We start from the raw sequence: 14,823 nt of genomic DNA, 5'->3' as shown, positions 1-14,823 counted from the left end.
GGCCCTTAATTCAAGAGAGTTAGAGTATCATAGAATCCCTACAGTGTGGAAACAGACCATTCAGCCCATCGAGTCACACCAAGTCTCCAAAGAGCATCCCACCTTGACCCACCCTCCTACCCTATCCCTGCAACCTGAAATTTCTCTAGGCGCATCCACCTAGCCTACACATCCCCAGACACTATGGATAATTTAACATAGATATCCACCTAACCTGCACATCTTTGGACTGTGGGAGGAAAACCGGAGCACCTGGAGGAAACCCACGCAGACACAGGGAGAATGTCGCTCAAGGTAGAATCGAACCTGGATCCCTGATGTTGTGAGTCAGCTGTGCTGAACATTGGCCACCGTTCTGCCCAGGAACAGTAGGAAAGTCTTACTGTAACTGTATAAGGTGGGACCACGTCTGGAATACCGTGAGCAGTTTTGGTCCCCTTATTGAAGGAAAAATATGATTTCATTGGAGGCAATTCAGAGAAGGCCCACTAGAATAATCCCTGGAATGGAGGAAACAAAAACAGAAGTTGCTGGAAAAGCTCAGCAGGTCTGGCAGCATAGATCATAGAATCCCTCCAGGGTGGAAACAGGCCCTTCGGCCCAACAAGTCCACACTGACCCTCAGAGCATCCCACCCAGACCCATCCTCCTAATCTACACATCCCTGAACACTATGGGCAATTCAGCATGGTCAATCCACCTAGCCTGCACATCTTCGGACTGTGGGAGGAAACCCACGCAGACATAGGAGAATGTGCAAACTCCACACAGACAGTCACCCGAGGGTAGAATTGAACCTGGGTCCCAGGCACCATGAAGCAGCAGTGCTAGCCACTGAGCCACTCTACCACCACCACTGTTCCTCAGAACTGAGGTCACTGGACCTGAAACATCAACTGTGATTTTTTTTCTTCACACATGCTTCCAGACTTGCTGAGCTTCTCCAGCAACTTCTGTTTTTGTTCCTGATTTACAACGTCCACAGTTCTTTCTGTTTTTACCTGGTATGGAGGGATTGTCTTATAAGCAAAAGTTAAACAGGTTGGGACTCTACTCAATGGAGTTTAGAAGAATGAGAGTTGATCTCATTGAAACATATAAGATTCTTAAGAAGCTTATACTCTCACTCGCTTGAAATAAGGGTGAACATTTCATTAGCTTCCTGATTACCTGGTTCATCTGTGTGATAACATTCTGTGTTTCATGCACAAGTACCCCTAAGCAACTTTGTGTTGCATCTTTCTGCCACTTTTCTCTTTAAATAATAGTAATTTCCTAAATGAACAACTTCACATTTTCCCAAATTAGACTGTATTTGCCAAGATTTTGCGCAGTTAACCTATTAATATCTCACTCAACACAAAATCTCCCTAACCCTACCCAACTCACCCTCCTCCTCCTTCCTCAACACCCCCACCAACCAAACTCGCCCAAATCTCCTTTCCCCCTGCACACTCCCCCCAAATCTCCCTCCTCTCTGCTCCCCTACCCTCCCTCAACTTTCCTTCCCCCCCCCTCCCTGCCACACATACCTCCAATTCTTTTCCCATACTTCACCCTGCGCCTCCAAACCCTTCTTCCCTCACCCAACTCTTCATCTTCCTGCCCTGCTCCAATCTTCCCCAAGTCTCCCTCTTCTAAATCTCCCAAAATCATAACCTTCCCTTAACAATCCTCCACTCCATTCCCCAGACCCCACCTCACTCTCATAATCCACATTTCCCTTTCCCCCGCAACCACATCACCCGTCCAAGACCCATTGCCACCTACTTGCAATCCCACAATCCTTCCCCTATCTCTACACTCCAATGCTGCAACCCCCACAATCTCTGCCCCCCAATCCCACAGCCCCAATTGCGCCCCCACAATCCCTCATTCTCACAATATCCCCAACAATCCCAACACCCCATTGTCTTCTCCTTGCACACCCTGCAATATCCCATCTCCCCAATCCAGCAAACCTCAAATTTCTTCTCACAGTCCTGCAATCCTTTTTCTACCCACCCAATTTCACAACCCCCCCCGCAATCTCCTTCCTCATTTCCACAACTCTATTTCCCCAATCTTTCTGCTCCCAACCTTGCCCTCTATTTTACCATTTCTCACCTCGTCTACGCAATCTATCATTACTACCCAATCCACCCCCCATCTCCCTCCGAATCCTTTAAAACAAACCCCTCCTCCACTCCCCCACTGCCTCTCCTTCCAATCCTGCAGACACCCCTCTCTCCCTCCCAGTTCCACAACCCAACCATCTCTCAGTCCAGATAAATATGAGGTGATGTATTTGGGCAGGACAAACAAGGCAGGGGAATGTTTGTCGAACAGTACAATCCTGGGAAGCACCAAGGATCATAGGGATCTTGGTAGGTATGTACACCTGTCCCTTCAGGTATCAGAACAGATAGATAAAGTGGTTAAGAATGCATATGGCATTTATTAATCGAGGCATAGAGTTGAAGAGCAAGGACGTTCTGCTGGAACTGTATAAAACATTGGTTCAGCCACAGCTAGATTATTGTGTGCAGTTCTGGAATCCACATTACAGGAGAGATGTTATAGCGCACATGCTATCACAGCTAGCAGAGGGTGCAGAGGAGATTTACCAGGACGTTGCGTGCCTGGAAAGTTGCAGTTAAAAAGATCGATAGGTCAGACTGTGATTGTTTTCCTTAGAGCAGAGGAGATTGAGAAGGGACACAATTAGCACATGTAAAGATATAAAGGGCATAAGTAGGGTAGCTAGAATGGAACTGTTCCCTTGACAGAGTGGGATATAACTAGGGCATAGATTTAAGGTAAGGAGCAGAAGGTTTAGGGCAGATGTGAGGAAAAGCATTTTTCCCCAGATTGTGGAGAGAACCTGGAATTCACTATCTGTCAGGATGGTAGAAGGCAGGAACCCTTATAACATTTGAGGATGTAATTGCAAGTGCAGTTGCAATGCCACGATATACAAGGATATGTATCAAAGTGCTGAAAAATGGGATCATAATAGTTAGAAAGTTGTTTTTGACCGGTGTGGATGCAATGGGGCAAAGGTCTTTTTCTCTGTGCTGCAAATCTCTTTGACCCCTTTGACTCTCCCTTCCCCAATCCTACAACTTGCCCCATCTTTCACCCTCAATCCTGCAACCACCCCGTCTCTACCCCTCAAACCTGAAACCTGATTTCCACACCAATTCTGCAACTCCCCTCCATTTCCAAATCCCACAATCTCCATGTCCTCCTCAATCCTTCAACCCATTTCTCCTCACTGATCCCACAAACCCTCCCCATCAATCCCACAACAACTCCATCCCCTCCAATCCCACAATCCCACAATCCCATTAACTCCATTGCAATCCCACATGCATCCCACCTTTCCACCCCATGTGACAAGAATTTTTTTCTGGGATGAGGAACTTTGGTAAACAGATTGGTGAAGTTGGGACTCTTTTCCTTGGAGAAGAGAAGGTTAAAAGGAGATTTGATAAACATATTCAAAATCATGAAGGGTTTTAAAAGTAGACAGGAGAAAAAACACAGTTTGCCCAGTCATGGGGATCAAGAACAAGACAGCATAGATTTAAGGAAGCTGACAAAGAAAAGATACCTGAGGGGAAACGTCTTCACATGGTAGTTAAGATGCATTGCTTGAGAGTGTGATGAGAGCATACTCAATTGCAGCATTCAAGAAAGAATTGGATTATCATCTGAAATGGAAGTACGTGCAGGGTTACAGGGAATAGGCAGAGGAATGGCACTGGGTGACTTCTTTATTTATGCAAGCATGATGGGTCGAATTGCTTCCAGTTCTCTTAATAATTCTGTGATATGAATAACCAAAACCAAACACTGATGTACAGAGGATCTTGTGGTAGATTGGATGGTAAAGAAGGTATATGGTATGCTTGCCTTAATTGGTCAGGGAGTTGAGTACAAGAGCCAGGGTGTTATGTTGCAGCTTTATAGGACTTTGGTTAGGCTACAGTTAGAGTATTGCATTCAATTCTAGTCGCCGCATTACAGGAAGGATGTGGAGGCTGTGGAGAGGGTGCAGAAGAGCACCAGGATGCTGCCTGGATTAGAGGGTTTGAGCTATGAGAAGCTAGAAAGACTCAAGTTGTTTTCTCTGGAGTGGTGGGGGCTGAGGGGAGACTTGATAGAAGTCTATAAAAGTATGAGATGCATAGTTGAGATTGATGGTCAGAATCTTTTTCCCAGAGTTGAAATGTCTGGTACTGAGGGGTGTGCAATTAAGGTGAGAGGGGGAAATTTCAAAGGAGATGTGAGGGACAAGTTTTTTTTAGAGAGAGTGGTAGGAGTCTGGAATGCACTGCCAGAGGTGGTGGAGGCAGATTCGATAGGAGCGTTTAAGGGACTTTTAGATAAGAAATTGAATATACAAGGAATGGAGGGATATGGACCAAGGGCAGGCAGAAGGGATTAGTTTAATTTGGCATCATGTTCAGCACAACATCTTGGGGCCAAAGGGCCCATTCTTGTTCTGTACTGTTCAATGTTCTAAGCATTGTGATTATTTCTGCTGGATAGAGAAGGTTTGGAAATGTTATGCAAGATTCTTCAAATTGATAATGAAGCAGGACTGTGCCTTAACATGTATTTTCAGATTTTATTATGTTGTCTGAAAATACAGAATTACCATCACTATGATGTAACAAATCTATCAGGACATCAAGTCAGTGTCAAATTCTGTAGGAGCCATTCAGCTGGTTCCAGGCCTAGTATTAGCTAGGCCAGTTAGGAATCAGTGACTTTGAATAATCTGGAATCAGACATAGGCCAGAGTGGTTAAACATGGCACATTTCCTTTCCTTTCTTAAGGGCGTTTGTGTACTTGGATTCTTACTACAGTCTGGTCATTATCCTGCAACCAGCTTTAATTCCAAGTTTATTTATTAACTGTGTTTAAATTCCCCAGCGGTTGTGGGATTTTGAACTCTCAAGTCTAGTAATGAGGTTACCCATTCGCTGGCTATGGTTATTAATCAGGGTTTGAACAATGTGCTCTGAAACCAGAAAATGCAAGGTGCTCATCAGCTATGCCATAGTCTATCTATAATATTTTCTTGCATCATGAATGATTTTCAGGTGACTGTACAATGAATAGATTTCTTATGTAAGAGCATTTTAGAAAGATATTAAGTCTAAAATTAAACTTTTTTTTCCCTCTTGAGACTGCCTTTATTGTTGACGAAATTAGTGGCATTATTAAAGAGGTAAGTTGTTATTGAAAATAATTCAGTTCTAACTAACTTTTCAACACTTAGCTGTGAAAACTTACCAGTTTTCTATTACTTGCAGTCAATAGAGGCTGCAATTGGTGGAAATGCATATCAGCCTAGCAGAGTTAGTCAGTGGACAACAAGTGTGGTGGAACTGTGTCTGAGCCAGCTCACTAAGTTGGGAAAACCCTTCAAGTATATTGGTAAGTGTTATAAATAGTTGGATGACTCAGTGAGACTGAAGTATACTCAGCCATCATATTTAGTACTTATGACCCTGGTATAAGGTTGCGCTAGCTCTGCAAATGTCTTACAGTGCATCCTTTGTGTTGCTTATTTGTTATCTTATCACTGAGGACTAGTTGACTCTTTGTAACAGTATGTTACAAAAGGCAACATAGTGTTTGAGTATTGTACTGAAAAGAACATCTCTTTTTCCTTCCTCTTCTTCTCACTTCTACCAAGGCCACCCTCAAAAGAAATCATTTCTTGCAGGACTGTGATTTTTTTGTTAACCATCTGGTACTTTAGTCAAGGAGATGTTAATCTGAGAATTTAAATCAGCACAGTTAAGAGACTGTTTGACTGTCAAGGCCCACTGATGAGCCTTGGGAGATGTCCGCATAGATAACGTTAGAAAAAGATGAAGGACAATCCAGAATGAAATAATTAAATGGGAGAAGGCCAATTTCACTGAGATGAGATCAGGTTTGAATCTAAGATTGACGAGCAAAATAATAATTAAACAATTCAGTACCTTTTACAGAGGAGATTGTTCAGGCACAGTCAAGATACATTCACAAATGGCAGAAAGATCAAATAAAGCCAGAGGTTCCTGGATCATGAAGGAGAGAATAAAATGAAACTAATTTAGGCCGCATATGACAGATGCTGGGTTCATAATGCAAATAAGGATCAGGCTGACTATCACAAAGTTCAAGGTGAAAAAAGTAACAACTAACTTCTCACCTTCGGGAAGCAGTCAGCTCTGGACCTGCGAGGAATACTCAGCATCAGGAAAGGGTAAAGGAGAGCATGGGAATGAGGCCTGACAGTCACCTTCAGGAAGCAGTCAGCTCCGGAGATGTGAAGAACAGCTTTTCAAACAGCGCAATGAGTTTAAAGAGAAAATCAAAGAGTCCTATCTCAGGAAAGTAGAAAAAATTGGTTGGTGAGTAATTAACATTAGGGACTGCGTTTAAAAAGTTGAAGCTAAAAGAAAAGGTATTATTTATTGGGAAAAGTTATTTATTATCCGTATCCAGATTTAAGCAAATTTAAGACATGTCAGGATAGGACAGTAGTGCAGAATGTGTAGCTTGTCATATGTTGGGAGTCTTGGATACTGTCAGTGTCTCAGATGACTATATTGTTATAAAGGGATGTTGAACCCTGTCAGAGAGCTAAAACTAAAGAGACCTCGCCCTTTAATCTGAAAAAAGAAGTGTGAAAAGTGGTGTTACCTGCCTTTCAACACTTCTAGTGGTTAAATAAAATAAATCCCTGACACTAACTTTAAAATCAACAAGTAACCATTTATTTATCTAACTCTAAGAGTGTAAAATTAACTAAACTACTAACAAACTAAATAAATCCCATCTAACTACTAACTATTCCCAAATAAAACAAAATTCTAATGGTATGCTTTTTCAATAAATACAAGTCCCATTTATATAAAAAAGAATTTAGTCTATTGAAGTTACACCAAGGTTACGAGTCTTCCAGAATGTTCTGTGCCTCCTCCGTCGATTCTTTTGTCAGGAATATTAACGAGTTGTACGATGGGTATCTTTGTTATTTAGATGATGCTTTGTCTAACACATAGAGGAGGCTGTGAGAGCCAACGATTCTCTCCTTAGAGCTGAGGGCTGCTAACTCTGGTGAATGGCATTTGGCTTTGTCCAAATTTAATTGAGTTTTAGTATCTAAGTGCCTGGTTCAAATTGATTGGCTAAATTCAAAAGCTTGTTGTCTTAGTAAAACTGCTGCTTGGCCTGCTAACTGTATGGCCTTTTGATACATATGTTTCAATTCGGGTGCTCTCTGTGTACTTGCAAACTTTCAAGCTGCTGCTCACAGACATCCATTTAAATCTCTAATCACAGAAAAAGCATATTATCTTTTAAAGGAACCACGCTATGCTTCCCGCCGCCCAGCATTTTCCAAACACCAAATTCCAACTTTCTGCCTCCCAATCCACAAGTACTCTACCCAACTTTGCAACAATATGTGCTCGAAGTGCTCTCAGGTACAGAAGCTGGTACTCTGGATTTCAGTGTCATCTACAAACTTACTTAACACATTTTCATCTATATCATTTAGGTATCATGGCTTAGAGTATAAGAGCAAGGAGGTAATATTGGTGTTGTACAGAGCATTTATTAGGTCACAGCTGGAGTACTGTATGCAGTTCTGGTCACTTCACTATGTGAAGGATGTGATAGCGCAAGAATACAGAGGATGTTCACCAGGATGTTGTCTGGGATGAAGCTATTGTGCTATCAGGAGAGACTATATATGCTTGTATTGGTTTCTTTAGAGCATGGAAAACTGAGAGGGTACATGATTGAGGTGTATAAGATTTGAGGGGTATGGATAGGGTGAGTAGGGAGCAGCTGGTCCCCTTGTTGAGGGGTCAGTCATGAGGGGGTATAGTTTTTGGGTAAGGGGCAGTAGATTCGGAGAGGATTTGAGAAAAAACCTTTTTCATTCAGAGGGTGGTGGGAATCTGGAATGTACTGCCTAGCAAGTTAGTGGAGGCCAGAAATCTTACAACCTTTAAAAAATATTTGGATGAGCACTTGAAATATCATAACTTTCAAGGATATACGTCAAGTGCAGGAAATTGGGGTTAACGCACATTTAGTTGTAGTTATTGTCAATGCAGACTCGATGGGCCAAAGCGCCTTTTCTACACTGTATGACTCCACGAGTCTGTAGCAGCGACAAAGAGTTAACTGACATGACATAAATCAATTAATTGTTTTTAGGCATTTAAATAGTAAGTTATGTGGTAAAAGAAGAGAAAGGCTGCTTAGAGATTGGTTAGTGCTGTAAATCCTTAATCAGAGAGCAACCTATATTAGGACTGGTTTTGACCAATGAGATAGGATTAATTACTGATGTCATAGTGAAAGCACCCCACAGTTCAAACAAAAGAAGTATGCATCTAAGACTGCTATTTTGAATTTAAGCAAGGGCAGCTATGTAGGCATGAAAGCATAACTACGCAAAGTGAACTGGCAATTTAGGTTAAGGGATAGGTATTGGCAAACATATAAGGGGATATTCCAGGAAGCACAGAATAGATGCATTTCACCAAATAGTCATTGAGTCATATAGCACGGAAACAGACCCTTTGGTCTAAGCAGTTCATGCTGACCATACCCCAAACAAACTAATCTCACCTGCTTGCACTTGGCCCATATCCCTCCAAACGTTTCTTATTCATGAACTTACCTAAATGCCTTTTATACATTGTAACTGTACCCACATCCAACCTTTCCTCTGGAAGTTCATTTCACACACAAACCATTCCCTGTAAAATAATTGCCCCTCATGTCTTTTTAAAATCTTTCTCCTCCCACTTTAAAAAATGCCCTTGGTCTTGAAATCTCCCACCCTAGGGAAAAGACACCTGTCATTCACCTGATCTATGCCCCTCATGACTTTATAAACCTCTATAAGGTCAGCCCTCAACCTCCAATGCTCCTGTGAAAAAAGTCCTAGCATATCCAGGCTCTCCTTATAACTCAAACCCTCCATTTTCAGCAACATCTTAGTATATCTCTTCTAAACCCTCTCCAGCTTTATAATATCCTGCCTATAACAGGGCAACCAGAATTGGACACAGAAGAGGCCTCACCAGTATCTTGAACAATCTCAAAATATTATCTCAACTCCTATACTCAACGGTCTAAGCGATGAAGGCAAGCATGCTTAACACCGTCTTAGCCACCCTATCTATATCTGATGTAAACTGCTAAGAATTAGGTACCTGAACTCCTAGGGATCTCTGTTCTCCAGCACTTACCCTAGCCCCTAATTTTAATGGTAAAAGTCCTGCCATTGTTTGTTTTACCAAAATGCAATACCTTGCATTTCTCCAAATTATACTGCATCTGCCACTCTTCAGCCCATTGACCCAAGTGTTCAAGGTTTCTTTGTAATCTTAGATAACCTTCTTCACTGTCCACCATACCACCAATTTTGGTGTCATCTGCAAGCTTACTAAGTATGCCTTCTATAGATTCATAGATTCATACAGTGCAGAAAAGGTCCTTCGGCCCATCAAGTCTGCACCAACATAACTTTTTTTTTCTTTATTCATTCATGGGATGAGGACATCACTGATCAAGCAGCATTTATTGCCCATCCCTAATTGCCCAGAGGGCAGTTCAGAGTCAACCACATTGCTGTGGGTCTGGTGTCACATGTAGACCAGACCAGGTAAGGATGGCAGTTTCCTTCCTGAAAGGACATTAGTGATCAAGATGGGTTTTTCCGACAATTGACAATGGATTCATGGTCATCATTAGATTGTTAATTCCAGATATTTATTGGATTCAAATTCTACCATCTACCATTGCGGGATTCAAACCCGGGTCCCCAGAACATTATCTGGGTTTCTGGATTAACAGTCCAGAGATAATACCACCAGGCCATCGCCTACCCATCAAACTACCACCAAAAGTGCACTAATCCTAATTTCCTGCACTTGTCCCATATTCTTGAATATTATGATATTTGAACTACTCATCCAAACAAGAAAGAAAAATCTAAGGGACAGTCATGCCACCTGTGGTTAACTAAAAAAAATTAAAGATAGTGTCAAACTAAAAGAAAAGATATATAATCGTGCAAAGATAGGTGGCAGGTCAGAAGAGTGACAAAATATATAAAACAGCAAAAAATTACTAAAAGATTAATAAGGGAAAAATTAGACGCAAAAGTTAGCCAATAATATAAAAACAGAAAGAGTTTCTTCAGATATTTAAAAAAAGTTAAAAATGTAATTGTTGGTCCTACAAAAAGTGAGTCTGAGGAATTAGTAATGGAGAATAAAGGGAATGGCAGGCAAATTGAAGAGATATAATGTTCTTCCTTAAGCAGATACAAGTAACATCCTGTTGAAAGGAAGGGAGGAACTCAAGAAAATTACAACTACTATTACAAGGAAGTAGTACTTTGTAAATTGCTTAAACTGCAAGTTGACAAGACCTTGGGTCCTGATAAATTTCATTCTTGGGTCTTTAAAGGAGTAGCTATTGAAGTAGTTAATGTGTTTGTTTGAATTTACCAAAATGCATGAGACATGAAGGTTCCTGCAGATTGAAAAATAGCAATTTAACTCCTTTATTCAAAAAATAATGGAAGGCAGAAAGGAGGAACTAATTAGACCATAAGTAGAGGAGCAGAATGAGGCCATTCAGCCCATTGGGGCTGCTAGATTTCTCAACTCCATTCTCCTGTCTTTTCCCCATAATCTTAGGTTCTTGATTAGTAAGAGAATCAATCCATCTCCGCCTTAAAGACCTTCAGTGACTTTGTTCCACAGCCTTTGCTGCAATACGTTTCACAGATTCATGGCCCTCTGGCTGAAGAATTTCCTTCTCATCTCAGTTCTGAAGGATTGTGCAATAACTCTGAGACTGTGCTGTTCAGGTCCTAGTCTATTCTACTAGGGAAAGCATCATCTCCACATCTGCTCTATCCAGGCCTCCCAGTATTTTTTTTAAGTTTCAAAAAGATTCCCCTCATTTTTCTAAACTGCATGGAGAATAGACCCAGAGTCTTCAACAATCCTCAGATAACAAGCCCTTCATCCCTGGAATCATTTCTTGTGAATATCTTTCCTTAGATATGGGGTCCAAAAGTGCTATCAGTATTCCAAATGTCGTCAAAAGCTACAGGGCGGTGAGCTTAACTTCTGTCAGAGGGAAAATTTTGGAAGCTATTATTAGAGACTATTAAAAAATTACTACAGAGAACTTTGATCAGTTCAAAGCAGACATGTGGAGCCAACATAGTTTTGTCAAAGGTAAATCATGTTTAACTTCAAAAGTAACTCATGATGAAGATAAAGGGTTGTATTGTACACAAATATAGATAGGAAAGTGAGTTGTTAAGGAGGACATAAGGAACCTACAAAGGGACATAGGTTAAGTGAGCGGGCAAAGATCTGTCAAATGGAGTGTAATATGGGAAAATGTGAAACCATCTGTTTTGGCAGAAAGGATAAAAGGAAGCATATCATCTAAATGGGGAGGCAATGGCCTAGTGGTATTATTGCTGGACTGTTTATCCAGACACCCAGGTAATGTCCTGTGGACCTGGGTTTGAATCCCTCCATGGCAGATGGTGGAATTTGAATTCAATTAAAATCTGGAGTTAAGAGTCTAATGATGACCATGAATCCATTATGGATTGTCAGAAAAACCCATCTGGTTCACTAATGTCCTTTACGGAAGGAGACTGCCATCCTCATCTGGTCTGGCCTACATGTAGCTCCAGACCCATAGCAATGTGGTTGACTGTTAGCTGCGCTCTGGGCAATTAAGGAATGGGCAATAAATGCTGCCTGGCCAGCAACACCCTCATCCTGTGACTGAATAAAAGAAAAAGAAAGGTGAAATGTTACAGAGCTCTGAAATGTCGGAGATCTGGGTGCCCTTGTGCGGGTACAGCAAATAATCAGGGAAGTTATGTTTTATTGTAAAGGGAATAGAATACAGGAATTGGGAGGTTGTGCTTCAATTATACAGTGTGTTGATAAGATCACATCTGAAATATTGTGTGCAATACTGGTCATGGAAGGATGTATCAATTCAGAGAAGGTGACGCAAAACATTGACTCTGCTTTGTCTCCACAGATGCTGCCAGACCTGCTGAGTTTCTCCAGCTATTTCTGTTTTTGTTTACTAGTGTAATACCTGGAATGTGTGGATTGCCTTATTAAGAAAGGCTAGACCTGTATCCTCTGGAGTTTAGAAGAATCAAAGGTGACTTAATTGAAATGTGTAAGATCCTGGGGGGACTTGACTGGCCAGATGTTGAAAGTATGTTTCCTCTTGTGGGAGAATCAACAGCTATTTTGAAAACAAGGCTGTTGCCCATTTAAGACAGAGATGAGGGGTTATTTTTTCTCTGAGGGTTGATGCAAAACTTTTAAATATTTTTAAGGCAGAGTAGACAGATTCTTGATTATTGAAGGGGATGTAAAATTATTGGGGGTATGCAGGAAAGCAGAGATAAGATAAAATCAGATCAGCTGTGATCTTATTGAATGGTGGAGCAGAATTGAAGGACCGATGTCCCATGCTTGTTCCTTATTCATATGTTATGTAAGCAGGCAGAGGGCACAGTTGACTTTGATAACTTTGCATCTGTTGTTACCAAAAAAAATGCTGCCAGTCATATTGAAGATATTCAGCACGTCTGAGGAAGAGTCACTGGACCCGAAACGTTAACTCTGTTTTCTCCTCCACAGATGTTGCCAGACCTGCTGAGCTTTTCCAGCAACTTTGTTTTTATTCCTGATTTACAGCATCCGCAGTTCTTTTGGTTTTTATATTGAAGATATTGGTGGGGTCAAGAAAAATAATTAAAAATCAAACAAAAAAATTAAAAATTAAGGTTGGCTTTGCTTAAGATTTGCCATAACTGATTCAGATGTATCTAAGGATCTGAGAGAAATAAAGGTGGAAATTCTTTTGTCACTGGTCATAGTATTCCAGTCCTCCTTAGATACAGGAATGCTGCCAGTGTATTGCAGAATTGCAATTTGATTAAAAAAAGAAGGGGTGTAAGATTAACCCCAACAGCTACATGTTGCTTAACCTTGATGATGTGAAAGCTTTCGGAAACGATAACCTGGAACAAAATTAACAGTCACTCAGACAAAGAATTTGGGAATGCCAAGACAGATTTATTGATTGCAAACCACATTTAACTGATTTGACTTGAGGTTTTTAATGAAGTGATAGTGAATGTTGAGAGTAAAAGTTGAGGCCTACCTCTGCTTTGCATTTTATGGTTTTAAGATCTAATGAGATTGATGTGGTCTGCATGAACATCCAAAAGACGTTTGATAAACTACCACATAACAAGTTTGCCAGCAAAGTTGAAGTCTATGAAATAAGAGACGCATCAGCATGGATGAAAAGCTGGCAAATGACAAGAAACAGAGTCATAGAGATAGGCTGATAGAGAACTATGGCACAAGAAAAGGGTCTTTGGCCATTCACATTCGCACTGGTCTAAAACAGCCACCGAACGATTATGGTTCCAGCATTTGGCTGAAGGCCTCGTATGCGCTGGCTTGGTGTCCCAGTGAATAAGGTTTTTTTTTGGATTGGAAGGTGTTGACTGCTTGAGGAAAATCAGCTCAGAGTTGTTGATATGTATTTGTCTAGCGGGACTGTGCAGCAGGTCACTGTCATGTGAAGCAGACTTGGTGGGGGATTGTGCAGCAGGTTGCTGCTGGTCAAGTGGTTTAAATCAGGAGATGTTCTTATGTCTGTAGAGTACAGTTAGGAAAGTCACTTCTAAAATATTTAACATTTTAATTAATTGATTAAAATGGAGAGTGCTGGGCAGGTGATGTAGCTTGTGGGAGCTGGTAATTGCCAATGCAATTCAGACTGACTACGTCTGCAGGAACGTTTGGCCGCTTGAGGAACTTCTGCTCAGAGTGGTTGATCTGGAGCCTGAGCTGCGAAAACTCCGACATATCATCTGATGGGAGAATTACCTGAACTGTGTTTCAGGAGATAGTTACAACCTTACAAGGGGCAGCATTGTGGCTTGGTGGTTAGCACTGCTGCCTCACAGTGCCAGGGACCTGGGTTTGATTCCACCCTCGAGCGACTGTGTGTGTGGAGTTTGCACATTCTCCCCGTGTCTGTGTGGATTTCCTCCGAGTGCTCTGGTTTCCTCCCACAGTCTAAAGACTGTAGGGTAGGTGGATTCGCTCAGGGATGTTTGGGTTAGGTGGGTTAGACATGGGAAATACAGGGATAGAGGAATGGGTCTGGATGGGATGCTCTTGTTGGGCCGAAGGGCCTGTTTCCACACTGTAGGGATTCTGTGATCAGCCACTGCTTACCAACTGTCCAGCTTTTAGTCTTCCTGCCCAACCCACTATGGCCAGATCTGTCCTCATGCCTATATAACTACCTCCTGTTCATAGGCCAAATTTGATGCAATTAATCTAAGAATCATAGAATCCCTACAGTATGGAAACAGACCATTCGGCCCAACAAGTCCACACCGACCCACAGAACATCCCACCCAGACAGGTAACACTGGGACTAGATTCCTGAACATCCCTCAGGAGCCTGCATCATACAACTTGAAGTGCCTTACAGAAATTCCCTATGTTTAATTTCACTTGGTGCGGAGGTGCTTTGTGTAAGGGCTGCTGCTGCATATCATCTTCTTTGACTCCTTCATCTGCCTCCTGGACATTCCTTGGCATGCTTATTACTGCGAGGTAGCAAGGATTCCCAGTAGAAGCTGAGGTTGATTATAACTGCAGATTACAACGGTTCACGGACTCCCAACCCAAGTGTTTATTTTGTGGCACTAAGGAGTC

At 41.7% G+C, this 14,823-nt stretch overlaps 1 protein-coding gene across 2 annotated transcripts in view; it reads left to right on the top strand.

Moving 5' to 3' along the window:
- The window catches only part of LOC109915515 (dynein light chain Tctex-type 1-like), a 28,834-nt gene that overhangs the window by 3,813 nt on the left and 10,198 nt on the right, over positions 1–14,823 (top strand). Inside the window, exons 2-3 of one of the 2 annotated variants that reach the window (XM_020515149.2) lie at positions 5,181–5,222; positions 5,308–5,431. In XM_020515149.2, coding sequence (XP_020370738.1) covers positions 5,181–5,222; positions 5,308–5,431 — 166 coding nt within the window. The remainder of the gene's footprint in view (positions 1–5,180; positions 5,223–5,307; positions 5,432–14,823) is intronic. The other variant, XM_020515150.2, reaches the window with a different exon arrangement.

The sequence above is a fragment of the Rhincodon typus genome, chromosome 9 (genome assembly GCF_021869965.1).
Source record: "Rhincodon typus isolate 14 chromosome 9, sRhiTyp1.1, whole genome shotgun sequence".
Taxonomy (NCBI): Eukaryota; Metazoa; Chordata; class Chondrichthyes; order Orectolobiformes; family Rhincodontidae; genus Rhincodon; species Rhincodon typus.
Note: the sequence above shows the minus strand (reverse complement) of the source record. Positions and strands in the feature narration are given on the sequence as shown.